This window comes from Solanum dulcamara, chromosome 4 (assembly GCF_947179165.1).
Source record: "Solanum dulcamara chromosome 4, daSolDulc1.2, whole genome shotgun sequence".
NCBI classification, from domain to species: domain Eukaryota; kingdom Viridiplantae; phylum Streptophyta; class Magnoliopsida; order Solanales; family Solanaceae; genus Solanum; species Solanum dulcamara.
Genome location: NC_077240.1, coordinates 64,805,625 through 64,821,570, shown reverse-complemented (window position 1 = coordinate 64,821,570; position 15,946 = coordinate 64,805,625). Strand labels below are relative to the sequence as shown.

General features: G+C 40.3%; 1 protein-coding gene and 1 pseudogene across 1 annotated transcript; both read left to right on the top strand.

The window, feature by feature from the left end:
* The first annotated feature begins 2,477 nt into the window (after positions 1-2,477).
* Positions 2,478-2,858, top strand: LOC129884307 (60S ribosomal protein L16, mitochondrial-like). Its single transcript, XM_055958627.1, has one exon. It carries the CDS (start codon positions 2,478-2,480, stop codon positions 2,856-2,858), a length of 381 nt encoding a protein of 126 aa, XP_055814602.1.
* Positions 2,859-3,089: 231 nt separating this feature from the next.
* LOC129885043 (ATP synthase subunit a-like) lies at positions 3,090-4,252 on the top strand (annotated as a pseudogene).
* The last annotated feature ends 11,694 nt before the right edge of the window (positions 4,253-15,946 follow it).

The window sequence follows — 15,946 nt, the reverse complement described above, 5'->3', positions numbered from 1 at the left end:
GTCTCTGGGGTACAGTTGAATGTAGATATCATGAACGTGAGGTGCAGGATACCAGGCCGAGAAACCCGAGCAACCATTCCCTTATATGCCAATCGCTAGCGCATCCAGGACCCCAGCGCCCAGCTCAGCTAGAGAGGCCTAGCCTGATCTGAGAAGTGCTAATTCGGTTCGGATATACTTCATTCAAGAATGACACCTCCCCGGGAATCAATAAGAAAACAAGTGCTAAGTTTTAGATTAGTGAATAAACCAAAAGGAAAGAAGAGACCTTTCTCGCTCAGCGCCTAAAGCACACTATGCTCCACTTCAACAAATGAGAGTTTTTTGTAGAACTGATGAACCACGCGAGCTGGTTAGATGCATGGGATAGAGGGCTCATAGTATCTGCTAGCGCGACTATGCAGTCGAAGGGAAGGAGCCTAATTCGACCCCCTTCTTTTTTCTTTGAAAAAAGTAGTAAGGAGTAAGGAGATTAAACTCTTGGATGAGACTAAGTAGCTACCGACTGTTCCGACGCGCCCTTGACCTATTTTGATTAAGACCAAAAATCTATTTCTAAAGTGGAGCCTAGTTTAAGCTATCAAACAAGTGATGATTGAATGAAAGAAAAACCACTATTAAATAGAGTTATAGGATTCGTAAAACAGGAGAAGAGCATCTGAAAGAATGGGGCAAAGGATGTTGCATTTTGACTTTGTCTCCCGGGATCCACCACAAGTTGGGTTTGAGAGCCGTGTGATGGGTGACTATCCAGCACGGTTCCGAGAGCACTTTTAGTCTGCACTGGTGAATGGAAGCCCCCCTATCAAGCAAGAAGGAAGTGGCTCTTCCTACGGCGGAGTCACCATTGACTCTATTTATTATTATGGTAAATCAGTGTATCAAGATGTCAATCTGAGATCTTATTTTGGTTCGATACGTCCACCTACGAGACTCACCTTTGGCTTTCATCTCTGTAGGTGTATTATTATACATTTTCCTAAAAGAACATTCATTCATTTCTTTCTTCTCCATCGACCATGATGACTGAAATGATGTGAAAAACCCAGACCCATAAAGGAGAAGGGCCGGTAGGGGGCATTTGGGAAAGTCGGGACTATCAGGTGTATTTATTCAAGCAATGGTATAGAAGAAGAACGAAATGAAGTGAGAGGCCGGCGGGGCAGGTAAAAGAGTCGAGTCGATCAGGCTCGATGATTGGGAGAAGCAAAACGAAATTAGGATTTGGCTGAGAAGGAATAAGGCTATGGATACCAAGACCGATCACCATCCATAAAAAAAAATCTTTCTAAATCACTTCATGTCAGTGGGGCCTTCAAGCATTCGAAATACGCCGGGGTTGAAAATGACATAGCGTTCCTGATAGAAAATGACGACTCCTTCAGAAAAATAAACTTATTCAAGTTCTTTTTCCTAAAGAAGTCCCGTTCCGACCGCCCGATGAGTCATATACTTAAAAGGACCCTTCCCGCAGTTCTCTCTTCCTTGAATTATTCAGTCATGCAATACTTATTGAATACAAAGAAGAAAATGCATTTTCACCCCATCGTAATTCTCAATCATTTCATGGATAAACCATCTACGATGGGGGGAGCTAATGCATAGGGAAGAAGCTTAGATAAAAGAATACGTTCTTGCATTGCTTTTTTTGTAGAAAGCTCGACAAGCGAGAAAAAGTGTTTGGCCGAAGTCAAAAAGAGGGCGACCTACTTTATTCACCAAATGAATGATCTTTGCTTCGCGGGAACAAAAAAAACCACCATCTCTCTTTCCTTTCTTCGGTGCTACCTTTTATTCTATGTGATGGGGTGTATAATAACCTTTTTTTTGTGGATGCCCGGGAACAACTCCTAGGTCAATTAAGAAAAAAATGTTGGAACCTCATGGGTAAGGATAAGGTAATGGAATTGATAGAGAAATTCATAGACCTAAATAGGATAGGAGAATTGATAAGGGGAATAGAGATGATGATAGAGATCATACTGAGAAACAAAATAATTCTATACGGGTACAACTATTATTTGAACAAAGTACAAAAAATGCGATCTTTGTTTTATAATAGAACAAACACTAATACCTTAATTGAATCGGTCAAGATCAAATCTTTTTATCAAAGTGCTTCTCCGATTGCTCAAGACATCAGTTTTCAACTGAGGAACAAAATAAGATCATTTCATTCCATTTTTAGTAAAATAGTGAAGGATATTCCATTAGTAATGAAAAAGGGGGTGGAGGGGATCCGTATACGTTGTTTAGGTAGATTAGAAGGTGCATAAATAGCTAGAACTGAATACGGAAAGTATGGAAAAATATCTCGTAATGTACTTAACTAAAAAATAGATTATGCTCCTACGAAAGTATCTACTCATTATGGAATCTCAGGTGTCAAAGTGTGGATTTTATATAGTAAAAAAAAGGGGGACGTGCTATATCCAAAATGTACGAAATATAGTAAATATCATAAAGGCAGATGTAGTATGGGTTGCAAACCGGACGGTACACAACTTGGTTTTAGAAGATATGACACTCAAACTTGTAGAGCTGGTCGTCTTTCATATCGAGCCATTGAAGTAGTGCGTCGTACTATAATCGGACACTTCCATCATGCTATGAGCAGACAATTTCAAAGAAATGGTAAGATATGGGTAAGAGTTCTCGCAGATATCCCTATTACCGGGAAACCTACAGAAGTAAGAATGGGAAGAGTAAAAGGAAATCCTACGGGTTGGATTGCTCGTGTGTCCAGGGGACAAATCCTATTTGAAACGGATGGTGTGAGTTTGTCAAATGCTCGACAAGCTGCTACATTAGCGGCGCATAAACTATGTTCATCAACCAAGTTTGTTCAGTGGTCGTAAGCTTATTAATCTGACCCAAATTGGTACACGCCAATTCCATTTCACCGGATTGAAAGAGCCATCAATCACTATGATCTCTTTCTTAGAAAGGAAATTGCGTAAATTCTTCTTTTTTTTCTCCCACTCTTTCTGTTGGTCAAAAACCAACTAAATCTAAATCAATTCACTACTCCTATAGGCTTGACGAAGTTAAGCTATATTGAGGGAATTATTTTTTCTAAATTAATTAATATGTTTCCACAAATTCCGCTTATCTTTTCCTTTAATGAAGAAAGTCTCAATTCCAGTACTCCATCCGCGATAACTTTTCTTCAATTGTCTGATACTAAAGGTTTTCATAATGTTATTTATGAGTACTTTCCAGGTCTTAACCCTTCCAGTGAACGTATAGTGGAGCTTCAATCAGATATATGGGAGAAATTAGAAGAGTTGATGCCTAACAAGAGTGCCCAAGAAATTTTGGAAGCGGCTGAAGTTTTACATGGCAGAAGCAATGATATTGACTTTCTTGACTCCCTATTGAAATATTTGAATCAAAATGGAGTAGCGGGTGAAGCCTATAAAGATGCAGTAGATCTAGTGAAATATCTCATCTCTATCCCACATGATTAATTTGAAATAATCCCATTGATTCCTATGAAAATAGGAAACTTATATTTCTCACTCACAAATCAATCTTTGTTTATGCTACTAACTCTCAGTTTGGTCCTACTTTTGGTTTATTTTCTTACTAAAAAGGGAGGAGGAAACTCAGTACCAAATGCTTGGCAATCTTTGGTAGAGCTTATTTATGATTTCGTGCTGAACTCGGTAAACGAACAAATAGGTGGTGTTTCCAGAAATGTTAAACAAAAGTTTTCCCCTCGCATCTGGGTCACTTTTACTTTTTCATTATTTTGTAATCCCACGGTATGATACCTTATAGCTTCACAGTTACAAGTTATTTTCTCATTACTTTGGGTCTCTCATTTTTGATTTTTATTGGCATCACTATAGTGTGATTTCTAAAAAACTAGCTTCATTGTTTAAGCTTCTTATTACCTGCAGGAGTCCCACTGCCATTACCACCTTTTTTAGTACTCCTTGAGCTAATCCCTTATTGTTTTTGAGCATTAAGCTCAGGAATACGTTTATTTGCTAATATGATGGCCGGTCATAGTTCAGTAAAGATTTTAAGTGGGTTCGCTTGGACTATGCTATGTATGAATGATCTTTTATATTTAATAGGGGATCTTGGTCCTTTATTTATAGCTCTTGCATTAACCGGTCTGGAATTAGGTGTAGCTATATCACAAGCTCATGTTTCTACGATCTTAATCTGTATTTACTTGAATGATGCTATAAATCTTCATCAAAGTGCTTATTGTTTTAAAATTGAACAAAAGCGAGTCTGAATGGGTATACTTAGTCGTGGAGCATTCTGAGTCTTTGCTTTAGGGATCTTTCCTGTGCATCTCCTTACTTTATAGCAGTTATTGCTCCAGTTCCAAAAGGTATAGCTCTCGCCTCAACTGTTTCTTTGAAATTGGAGACTGTTCAAATTTCCTACTGAGATAGGCAAGAAAAGGGAGAACTAGACGTATCTTGCTAGGCAAAGACAGGTTAGAATGGATAGCTCGTGGGTGGGATTGACAAAATAGATCACTATTGTAGAAGGAGGTAGAACCGGGGGAAGAATTATGGCTATAAAGGTCCTCTCCCTCTTAGGCACATAGTTCTAAAGATGAAATCTCAAAGAAGTACTAAAGATTAAGCACAAGAAGAACTATAACTAGAATTCTATGCCCCTCCCCTTGTACCAAGAAGCAAGTTCAGAACATAAGGATAATGGGCTCATCTATTATAAGTTATTACGTTACTGAGCTATCTTAGATATCTCGAGTAAGGAGATCGGATGGGTTTGATAGTTAGAGTTCTATTTCTAGGAAGGAAGAGACAATCGGGAAGCTCCCTCTCGGTTGGGTTTGAAACAGAGGATAGAACGTAATATCTCTTATTGGTTCAGCTCATCAAGCTATTACAAAAGAGTCCTCGAAGAAAGAAGCCATTTTTATGGTATTTTTGCTTCTAGTCCGTAATTAGATCTTTAAGCTTAGTCTAGTTCAGATCCATCCTAAACCAAAGAGCAAGGCTAAGTGAGGGGCATACCGATACAATGTTCATACTCAAGTTGCTCAAATCTAGTAGAAATATCAGGAATAGTAGGATCTAGTAGGAGCTTTCCTTAGAATGTAGTGAGGGAGCCCAAAGCTATTAAATTATTTCATAACCCAAGGAGAAGAATAGGACTCTTTACCAGTATCATAACCTCTCGATGGAAAATTGAACTTAGATCACGATGTGAACCTACTTATGAGTAGAATTTCATTGATAAGGAAATTCCCCAGAAAAAACTACAAACTAGTCAAAGGACAGCCTGCCTTATTCTTCTCCCATTAGGGACCCCTATTTTCTCGGAGATTGCCTAGTCTGAGCTAGAACAGCAGATTCGTGAGCAAGAGCATATTTCACAGCTGATTCAACAACAACAATTTTTTCTAGGGAGCTTTCATATGAGTCTATTCTTTTTTTAATCTACTATAAAGGTTCTAAATTGGCTCCTTAATATTAAGGACAATTACAGTCTTGAAAGGATCAAGGGCTCTACCCTCTCGCATAAAGTCTTACGTTCTTATCGTCAACCTTCGTGGCTTTTTGCTAATTTAGTCTCGCTATTTTATTCCTGGTTCTCTCTTTCAAGCTTCTTTCCATCCTAGGGATTTTTTCTCATTCCATCCGTTCTACTAGCTGGTGTCTCCCTCTCTCTTACTTGTCTATTCCCTTTCATCTTTACCTCTCCTACTCCACTACTTCCCTCCTTCAAGGCATGATTAATGTGCCTTAAACCTCTCTCTTGAAAAAGAGCATTCTTTAGTGGAGCCTTAGCACGTGAACCCATAGGAACAGGGGCCCTCTTCTTTGCAAAAAGGCTTCTGAATTATCATCACATCAGTAGGTGCAGAAAGAAAATCTTGGTATTGACTTATTTAAAATCTCTTTGAGATTGCTTAGACAAATCTTTTTGTGTGAGTCTGCTCTTCCCCACCTTTCCTACCTTGTTTTTTGGGCTTCCAATTCTGTGACTCATAAGCCCTCCGTATCTAAAGATAGATGACTAAAGGGCGGGTTCTGCAGTTAAATAAGAAGGTGATTAATTGTCTTGGAGAGGAAAGGAAACTCAGGACTGAAAACAAAAAGGATAGCAATGAATTGAATAAAGAAAGAATATATAGAACCTTGAGAATTTTCTCTTCTCGGCAATGATTGAGAGTAAAAAAGGGGTATCCTCATAAAAGGATTGCTGGTATACCGGGTAGATGTTTATCTTTTCAACTTCAGCAAAAATGTTCAAAGAACCACCTTCGTCAATTATCTTGATGTCAAAAGGGAAGAGGACAGGGTCTTACTTACTTAAAAGTCAAAATAAGGGGAAGTTTCCTGTCTTAGTTTCACTTCCTTGAACTGGCTACTATCGCACAACATGCCTTTGCTTGGTGGGTTGTTAATTAATCAGTTTTACAAAGAGGGATGGATTTCGACCTTGCTTTAAGTCGTTAGGCTAGTAAAGTGCTACTTCTAAAATTATCATTCAGGTCATTCACTTGATTCCCTCGGTGGCTTTACTATCGATGGATCAAGATATGATGCCTGCCTATCATGCCAAAGGCGCTGCTGGTGGATATGCTAAAGATGCCCTAGATATGAACCGGGTACTTGAAATGCTAAAGGTACTTCTTATGGTCCTTCTTCAACCACCCTTCCTTCACTACCTTTTTCTTCAAAAACTTAAGCTACTCAGACTGATGCTGGCGATCTCGAAGGGAGATATCTTGACCTGGAGCTACTCGTTTTGATCTTTATTATATTAGGATGAGAGGAAGGGGAAAGAAGGTGATAAGCAAGAAGAGGAAAGAAGAATGTTAAAGAAGTCCCTATAAGTACTTCACTTAGCCTTTCTATAGTTTTTCTTCCTCTCTTCCCTCAAAGAGCGCTCTTTCATCCATGCGCATGGTTCTTACTTTCATTTCCCCTCTTCTCACATAGGAGCGTATCTTGTTTTCAAAGATGAGTTGTAGATGACTCGGTTTGATCATCCCATATATTGACGTTTTTTTAATACCTTATCCTAGGCCCTTCTAGTTGATTGACGGATAGACGAGTATAAAGAAAGGATGGAGAATCTTTTATTTGATATTGATTTGATGTATATATTATGATGCCTTCATATGAAAAAGGATTGGGGGTACGATAGATAAGAAGAGAGAACCAAAAATGGAAAGAAGAGTATGAGGGGCAGCGGCTCACCGGTAATAAGAAGAACTCACATTCTCATCTTGACAAATGACCAACCTATTAAAGCATCTTTCTCAATGACCATCCTCTCCCATTCCAGCTCTTTTCTCCTTTTTAGGGGTAAGTTCATTTTCATTCCCTCGATATGGCCAGGTGTGAAGGAACTTCATGATCCAATGAATTCCCTAAAATCGGATGACACAAGGCAAACTAGAATAGACTGATTGATCCAGGTAGCGACAGAGTCCAATCAAAAGGAACTGCACGTAGGCTAGAAATACATATTGGCAAGCCTTTCTTTATGATCATATGGATCGCTTTTTGTGACTTTTCTTTCCATAGGCATAGATTGCACTCTAACCAGCTTTCTTACTTTAGGGGACCAAGAATCTGTCTTTTGATCCTCCTCGAGCCTACTCTCATCTTTCTAATTAAGCTTCTGATTTTTTTGGTGCAGACCCTGAAGGATCAGCTGATACTAGATAGGAAAGGTTTTTGATTGAAGCTCTCGAACCTGTTCCGAAGTCACTTTAGGATTCAATTTCCAATCTGGTTGATATTTTGACATCCCAAATCGAGGTGGCTCTAAACTCAGGTTCCCTACCTCTCTAGTTACAGAGAGAGGAGAGGGGCTTCGAAGCATTAATTCAAGCTAGAAATCTCTCTAGAAAACTAGCCATATCGATCTAGGTAAGTGGTGACTACGAAAAGGCTTTTAAGCCTGAGGGGCGGTGAGCGAGGTAGGATAAAATGGTATTTGAACTAGGGTGGGCGGTCCTATGTATTCTATCTTTTCATGGGTAGTGGGCAGAGAAAAACGCCATTCATTAAACCTTTTGGAACTAGAGACAAAGAGTCATTTAAAGACCTTTTCAAAATCCACTTTGTAGAGGGCAGGTATCACGCTCAATAGAACCAATCATTTCTATATCAATAGTCAATAGGAGAGAGAAAGAAAGAGAACAACAAGAGGAGGCCTTTTTCTTTATATTTCAATATTTCGAAAATCGAATCATCATGCACTTTAGGCCCTTCTGAATGCCATGAGGTAGGGTCACACAAGTAGCGAAAGACTGAGCTTGCTCATGTTCTCATGCTTCACACAAACCCAGGCTACGAAGCTTGAAAACCATATCATATCATATGGATTTCTAAAGTCCGATCAAAAAATAAGAAAAAAGGATTGGGAAGGCTTGAATAGATGGCTTCCAAGGCCAGGGCTCGATCGTGCACAATTCAGACCAGTGAGTATCTATTTAATTTACTTAATGCACTCACAAGCGTTCGCATTGCTGCCCTAGCTTTGTGTTAAGGGCACAACTTAAAGAACAACTTACTCTATTGATGTAATATTCATTCATAGTTGCCAGGCGGACTATTCTGAAGACGGAGGGCCCTATGAAACCCAGAAAGAAAAAAACCAATAGAGGAACTACAACTAAGAAAGAAGAAGAATAAGCAGAATTGCTTAAGTAAGGTAGTCGCGATAAGGCTTCTTTTTTTGTGTAAGTAGTGCACGCCTAGCCGAGGCTGCTGGATCAACAGATTGTTGGACTGGCTCCCCAGATGAGAAGCTCTACCACATTACGAAAAAGTAACTCAACCGAATCGCTGAAGAAACAAAAACCCTAGCCAAAAAGGTTATTGAAAGGGGTACTTTCTTCGGCATGGGGTAGCTAGGCTTGCCCCAAGAACAAAAGAGCAACATAAATCTCATCCTCTAAAATGAGATAGAAGAGCTTGATCTTAGGCAATGCCTCAAAAGGATCCAAAAATGGAATAAGGAATTCGAAGTAGGTTCCCTACAGAGTGGGTTCTGGTTGATGGTATTCGAAAAGACTATTAGGGTTTGGGGCTTAGGATAATATTTTCCATGACTATAAGGAAAGAAAACATAATTGTTTTCATTCTTTTCTTATGAGGTCATGTATAACAACCTTAACCACACAAGCCTGGGCTGGGCCTACCTCCATCCCTAGAGGAGCCTATGAGGCGGAAGCTCCACATATAGTTTTAAAGCCGAGCCTTTCCAGCAATGGGGCTTAGGGACCGATATGATGATTGGTTTAGTTAGAGTAGCTGGCCTACTATGGGCACCTGTAGGGATTAGTGTGTGAGACCGCAATCCACAAACTAACGCATGGGACTCACCCTTTACTTAGGAATAAAGAGGGGAAACATAGCATGTCACAAGAGTGAGGAGAGGGTTGGAACCCTACTATGAGAGGGACGCCTCGTGAGATGGGCTTTTAGAGATGAGGTTTTTTGGAGAAGCCAAGTAAATTTCGGGCCATCAAACCCTGCAATTGATGAGAAGGCCCATAGAGTAAAGGGAAACGTGTACATTTTCATACTCTCTACCTTCCAAAGGTACTTAGAGGATGGGCCAAACGTAGTAGAGCGACGACCGAGGAGTGGGTTCCCTACTTGAAGGGGGACAAGAGACGGCCATCTCAAGGTACATCACGACTGACAAGCAATACCGGCGAGACCTAGGAAAGCAACCCGATTGGGTATCAGAGGATCCATAGTACCTGCAGCCTCTCAGACTTCATATTTATCATTTTCGAAAGCGAGGGAAAGGGATCTCTTTTCTATAATAGAAAAAAGGGGAGAAGATTTAACCTGGCATAACCTAACGATACATCCAATACAAACGTTTTCTCTAGAAAGCTATACAGGCAACAACAAACGTGCTTTGTCCTCGGGCTTCCCTTTCATTACTTCTTTCAGGATGAGAGAACTACGTCAGCATCAGTCAAAGTGGTGGTTAATGTTCTTTAAATAAAGCTCCGTTGAACCCGTACTTGAAAGGGAGAATAACAGATTTGTTGTACAACCTAAGGTCTTTTTCTAAAGAGAAAGTGGTTAACTACCTGCAAATTATAACCTAGACCCTTCTATTGCAATTATAAGCTTCTTGATGTACTTTATCATATAAAGGCCAAAGTATGCCGAAACGGACAAATTCATTGTAAGTATTTTGGTGTCTTCCTTATGTTCGATGCATGTGTCCTGTTCAAATAGACTATTCTTGTCATTTAGTAGCATTCGAATGGTTTATCTTGGAAATAAAATTCCTGAGGATTGGGCTCTTGCTAGCTAATTTACCGAGTAAGTTAGTAAGTGATTGAGGGCTACCTCTGCCCAACTCTTACCACAAGCTTTCTTCGACAGATATTAGAGTGAATCCGATTCTTCAATTCAATTACTTTTCCAATTCCAACCCCGTGTGTGGATGTAGAAAAGTGTGTGAATGGCATACGCAAGATTGGGGATGGACAATGGAAATTTATTTAGTATAGTCAGCTAGGAAGCACTAGCTAGGCAAGTCATACTGGGAATGGACTCCACCCCGATTAAGATCCTCTAAAAGGGTATAGAGCCTCTCCAACAACTCTTTCCTAGTGGTGGTCCTAAGATTATCTAGGGTGCGAGCCCTACCTTACTCCCAATCACCCTCCGGATCAAGAGGCATCATCCGCCTTATTATGTCAACTTTAAACTCGACTGAGCCACCAGGAGATTGGTAGTAATACTAATAGCTTGAAGTCGTGTCTTGAAGGCTTTCCCCCGACCCCCAACCTAGGAACAACACTAAGATGCAGCTGCGGAGTCCGCTTTCCCTTGAAAACACTCCCAGAAGGGAGGTTTATAGTATAGATGCACGCTAAGGAATATTATTAGTAAGACAAATGTATAAAGTGCATATGTACTATAACGTCAAAAGAAAATAGATCCTTATTCGGTTGTTCTAGTGGTGCCCCTATCTAGTCTACTATCGTCTTTTCACCGCCGGTAGACTACTTTGGCCCAACCACAGTAGTTGGCATGGCTCCCTCTTGCTCTGGTCTATACTCCCCTTATGAGTCGCCACCCTCATGTACTACTCTACTATAAACAAACAGAACTACTACAGATATACTAGAACATTTCTTATGTCAAACCATTGGATTGAATGCAATCTCTGATGTCAATGACATGAAAAATGGATATATACAATGAATGGAATATACTGCTGGAGTATTTGAAAGCATCTACAGAGCCAAAAATAGGCACAGTCGATCGTAGATCCCACATGATGCCTTGTACCCTCACCTAACCTTGTCTTTCGCTTGTCGACTTAAGTTGAGCTAAATTTCGATCGACGACTATCGGTGAAAAGTGTTTGTAGAATCAATTCCTTTTGGTGTACATCTCACCCAAAAAATACCAGAAACATAAGCTGTCAGCTCATATCTATCTCTGCCCTTTGATCGAATAAAAGTCATTTAATCTTATATAAAAATGCATACTCATTGTGGTCATCCCTCAGCCTCCCACACCCATATTCCTAAACATCCCTTGGAGGAGAATAAGGATAGCTAGTCATCGATGATTTTCTCACCTATATGGTATATGAATCCAAGAATTCCTAGCTAGAGGCTAGACGGTATCAAACCATGGGACAGGGAAAAAAGAGCAGCTTTCTAGGTTCTATCATTGTAGGGTCAAAAATAATAAGAAAAAATGAAATAGAAGCAACGCTTGTTTCACCAAAGTACCGCTGCAACCAGGGCTTACATCCTCCTATCACCTACTTGAGGCATGTGTTATATACCTACTGCTTCTATTGATAGAAAGACCGAACAACCTCTCCCTATAGCTTTGACTACTAGAGGTCGGGAAGAAGGGGGGTGACTGGGCCCTATCACAAAATGAGCAAGTTAGCGACTTATCAAAGCTTGGTGGCATGTTTTGTCAGAAAAAGAATGTTTTTTAGTGGGAGTCTTATTTGGGTGGCTAGTTCAGTCACTTTAGAGAACTCAGATTGATGGGTAGTGAGATAGTATACTCGTATGATTGATTTAAAGTTGGCCACTGATAGATGGCCTTTGACTCTTCGGACGGGTATGCTAGAAAGGATGTTTGGATGTTTACATAGATCATACGTGTATAATATGTTTTCCAAGTAAATATTTGATGTTCCTTTTCTGAAGAAGCCTAAAGGGTTTCCTGTCTTGTTTAGGACTAGAATACTTTTAGGTTATTATGCCTCTTTGGACCACGATAAATAAGGGGAAGTCAACTGTTGCCTCAAAAAGGGCTCGGATACTGCCTAAACCAGTGCAAGGTGGTATTCCCAAGGAAGCTAGCATAGCAATAGGTAATCCATCTAGTATTTACTAAGGAAAGATAGTGTTGGGGTCCCCACTAAGGTGAATGTTATTGAACCCAAATATTAAAAGCCATGCAAAGAATTCCTTCTATGTCAATTGCTACTATAAGACCACCAACAGGGGGAGATGAGCAATATATGGGGCCCATACACTTGTAACAGCCGCACCAAGAGTTTGCACAGGACCAAGAGTTAGGTTCTTTTATCTTACGGAGGATGATGAGGAGGATTTACTCACTTATGAAGATGCCATAAGCCAATATAAGGAAGAGTTTTTTTGTTCGAGTTGGAGTAGAAGCAATGAAGGGGGCGAGTTCCCTAACCTACGCGGGCCTAAAGAGAAGAGAGTTTAGTCTACAAAGGATTCGGGTTATCAGTCCAAATCAGTCTCATGTAGGCCGTAGAGAAAGAGATAAGGAGGAAGAAGGGGGCACTACGGGAAGATCATCCAAGACGCGCTAAGGCAAAGGAATAGAGCTCAAACACAGGCTTAGTAAGAATAAATTCCTTAGAAAGAAAGACTTCCTCTCTTAAAGATGCTTTCTTCCTATAATAGAAGTCAAACTCAATAACTCTAGCAACTACTTATGCACTTCCAGTCCACCCAGACCGGTAGTAGAACAATGGCTAGACCAATCAAACCATATCGTATCGATTCATAGCGGGAGTGAGGAGCACATATTCTTTATTACTGACTTTTTGTGGTTGATCGTACCAACAAGAATCGGTGCTTATGAGTATAAGAAAATTCTTTATTTCAAGATGTTCATCCACCCGCTGCCTTCGTTCAACTCAAACAAGAGGCCAGGAATGACATTGTTAAAGGCTCACTGAGTGCTTCTAGGTTAAAGGGAAGCACTAGACTCACTCCATAGGAACTCGCCTTTTGGTTTACTTCATATTTGGCATTCATTCCCCCTCCCCTTCCTGGATTTCACCTTATTGTCTGCTATGATATCCTATGATGGATGAAGGCCTTTCCTTTTGGCTCTGTAGGGCTACCCTATGGTATGGGGTGTTATTTCAAGGACCTTGTTAGGCTCTTATTGTTGGAGTATCCTAGCTCAGAGGCTAAAATTTTCTCTTTTCTTTTGGTAGTGCCTGAAGAGACCTGCTTACTGGAAGATACCATTCACAAAGAATGGTGAAATAGTTACCTACCTTATGATCCTCCTTATCTTACAGAGGTTTACCATGAGCCATACCTATAGGTATGCCATACCTATAGGGATACATATTACCCAAATGGAACCTAAAAGATGGGATGGGTGATCCATAAGATCATTTGGCGAGGTTCAGCCGGATGTTTCTGGAAATAAAAAATGGTTTTGTTGAGAAACGAAGTAGCTCATCGCTTACCGGCATTTCTCTTGGTATACCCATCTGCATGCCTCCTAATTCCATGAATTCCTTAGAGCATGTGCGATTTATTTAGAATCCTTGTCAAGAAAAAAGTAAGTCCCTTATTCTTTATATTATGTTAAAAGGTCTGGACTCGAAGAGGGAGTCGATTCATGTACTTCACCATTTCCTGGGTCCTTATTGCCTTTCCCTAATTTAGGGTATGGGTTCTTTCTCTGAGTTGAAAGTCCTGGTGTGAACGCCTCTACTGATCTGACTCCTACAGATTCTCGAGAAGAGAGAAGCCATTGTATTCCCCTACGAACCGCTTGGATCCCATAAGTGAATTGAAAGTTGGATTTTCATTGGATCTCACCCGAATCGCGCCATCAATCCTCCTGAGAAGGAGTTTAGTTTCAAACCTTAGTTCGAACAAGAGAAGTACGCCATGCTAATGTGCCATGGATGATCCATATCTCAGAGTCAGGAGCCGATGAGCACATTAAACTATCCATATGGCTAAGAGCCCTTACAGCCCAGGAACAACGATGCAATTATCAGGGGCGCGCTCTACCATTGAGCTAATAACCCATCGTACGAGCCTCCCACTAGGGGCCTGCTATGCCAAAAGTGAGAGAAACTCCATCCCTCTCTTTCCTTTTTTCGCCCCCATATCGCCACATGGGGGGAACATGGGGACGTAAAAAAAGGGGTCTTATCAACATATTTTTGTCATGACCCAACCCCATAGGCCGCAATTGGGGTCCGACCTAGACCCTCGTATATATATCTATCAGTTGTGGTCAAGTCGAACTATAAACATGCAGTGTATATAAATCAAGTGTAGTCAAATTAGACTACGAACAACATGATACATACATGAGAACCCCCATGGGTCATAACATTTTGTATATCTGTAGTCTCTTTCATTCATATCATGACATAAAAGGACACACAAGCCGAAAAGGCTGCCATAATATAACAACATATATAATATATTACACAGACCCAGCTGAACCAAACTGACATATACAACCTACATATATATGTCTGCAGATCTCTAAAAATATTAATATCAATATATGGCGGGACAAGGCCCCCGCCAAACCCTTGAATAGATAAAACAATTTTATACATCAATGGTCAGTATCAAAAACTAGGCTCCGATACAATGAATCCTCCTCTAGTTGTGCTGAGCGGAATCCTAAGCTGACGGACTCCCAAAACCGATACCTGTACCTGCGGGCATGAAACGCATCCCCTCCGAAGAAAGGGGGTCAGTACAACATATGTAGTGAGTATGTAAAACGTAACATAATACAACTGGAGGTATATCCGAAATTGAGAATCAGGGGAAGAAGTTATCAAGTCAGAAACTTGTACCTGTACTTTATGAATTACAAAAGCATGCATGTTCGAATCATATCATATAGACGGCCCTTTCGGGGGTCTGGTGAATCACCTCTCTAAAACCATCATGGCACCAGTGCCATCACCACCTTATTACAACACATTATCATACATATACATACGTACCCGGCCCTCTAGTGAGGGGCTCGGTGGATAATGTAGTGAATTATGAATGATAACGTACCTGGCCCGAGACTCAGTGAAAGAAGGGTTAACGTATACACGAGTAGAGTAGTGAATGACTATATGCAATTTAAATTATTATCAGAGACTTGACAAAATAAGAAAGTTAAGCTTTTGTTTGAGAACCCGAGTAACGGTGTAATCATATCGAGTGTCCTCTAAATACCATTATGGGCTGCCTCAAAAGTGATCTCGGGGACCATAGACATGTATTAACATAGGGCCAAATCATTTATGAAATCAGAAACACTTAGTCTCGTATAGAAGTTTCCATGGAAATAGTTTAACTACTATCACAGTTTGATATTCAAAAGTAAATAGGAGATGTTAAGAATGGAGTTACTCTAGATCTCACATCATATTTAACTTTCAACTAAGACATGCCAGAAAAAAAAAGAGAGTAGACTCTATATAGTCTGTACTTTCTTTTAGGTGGTCATTATATACATATATCGTACCCGGCCTATCCTGGGCTCAGTGAACAACTATGGCCTCATAATCTCATTTTTATACCAAGTATATATCAAGAGAAAGGCAAGATAGTTTCCCATACATTACTCTTTAGCACGTAGAAGCCTTAACAGGCAATGATCAATTCTTGTAGGGGTGTCAACACCTAACTGTAGTTAGGGATTATGAGGCGTACCTGGAGTTATGGGAATGG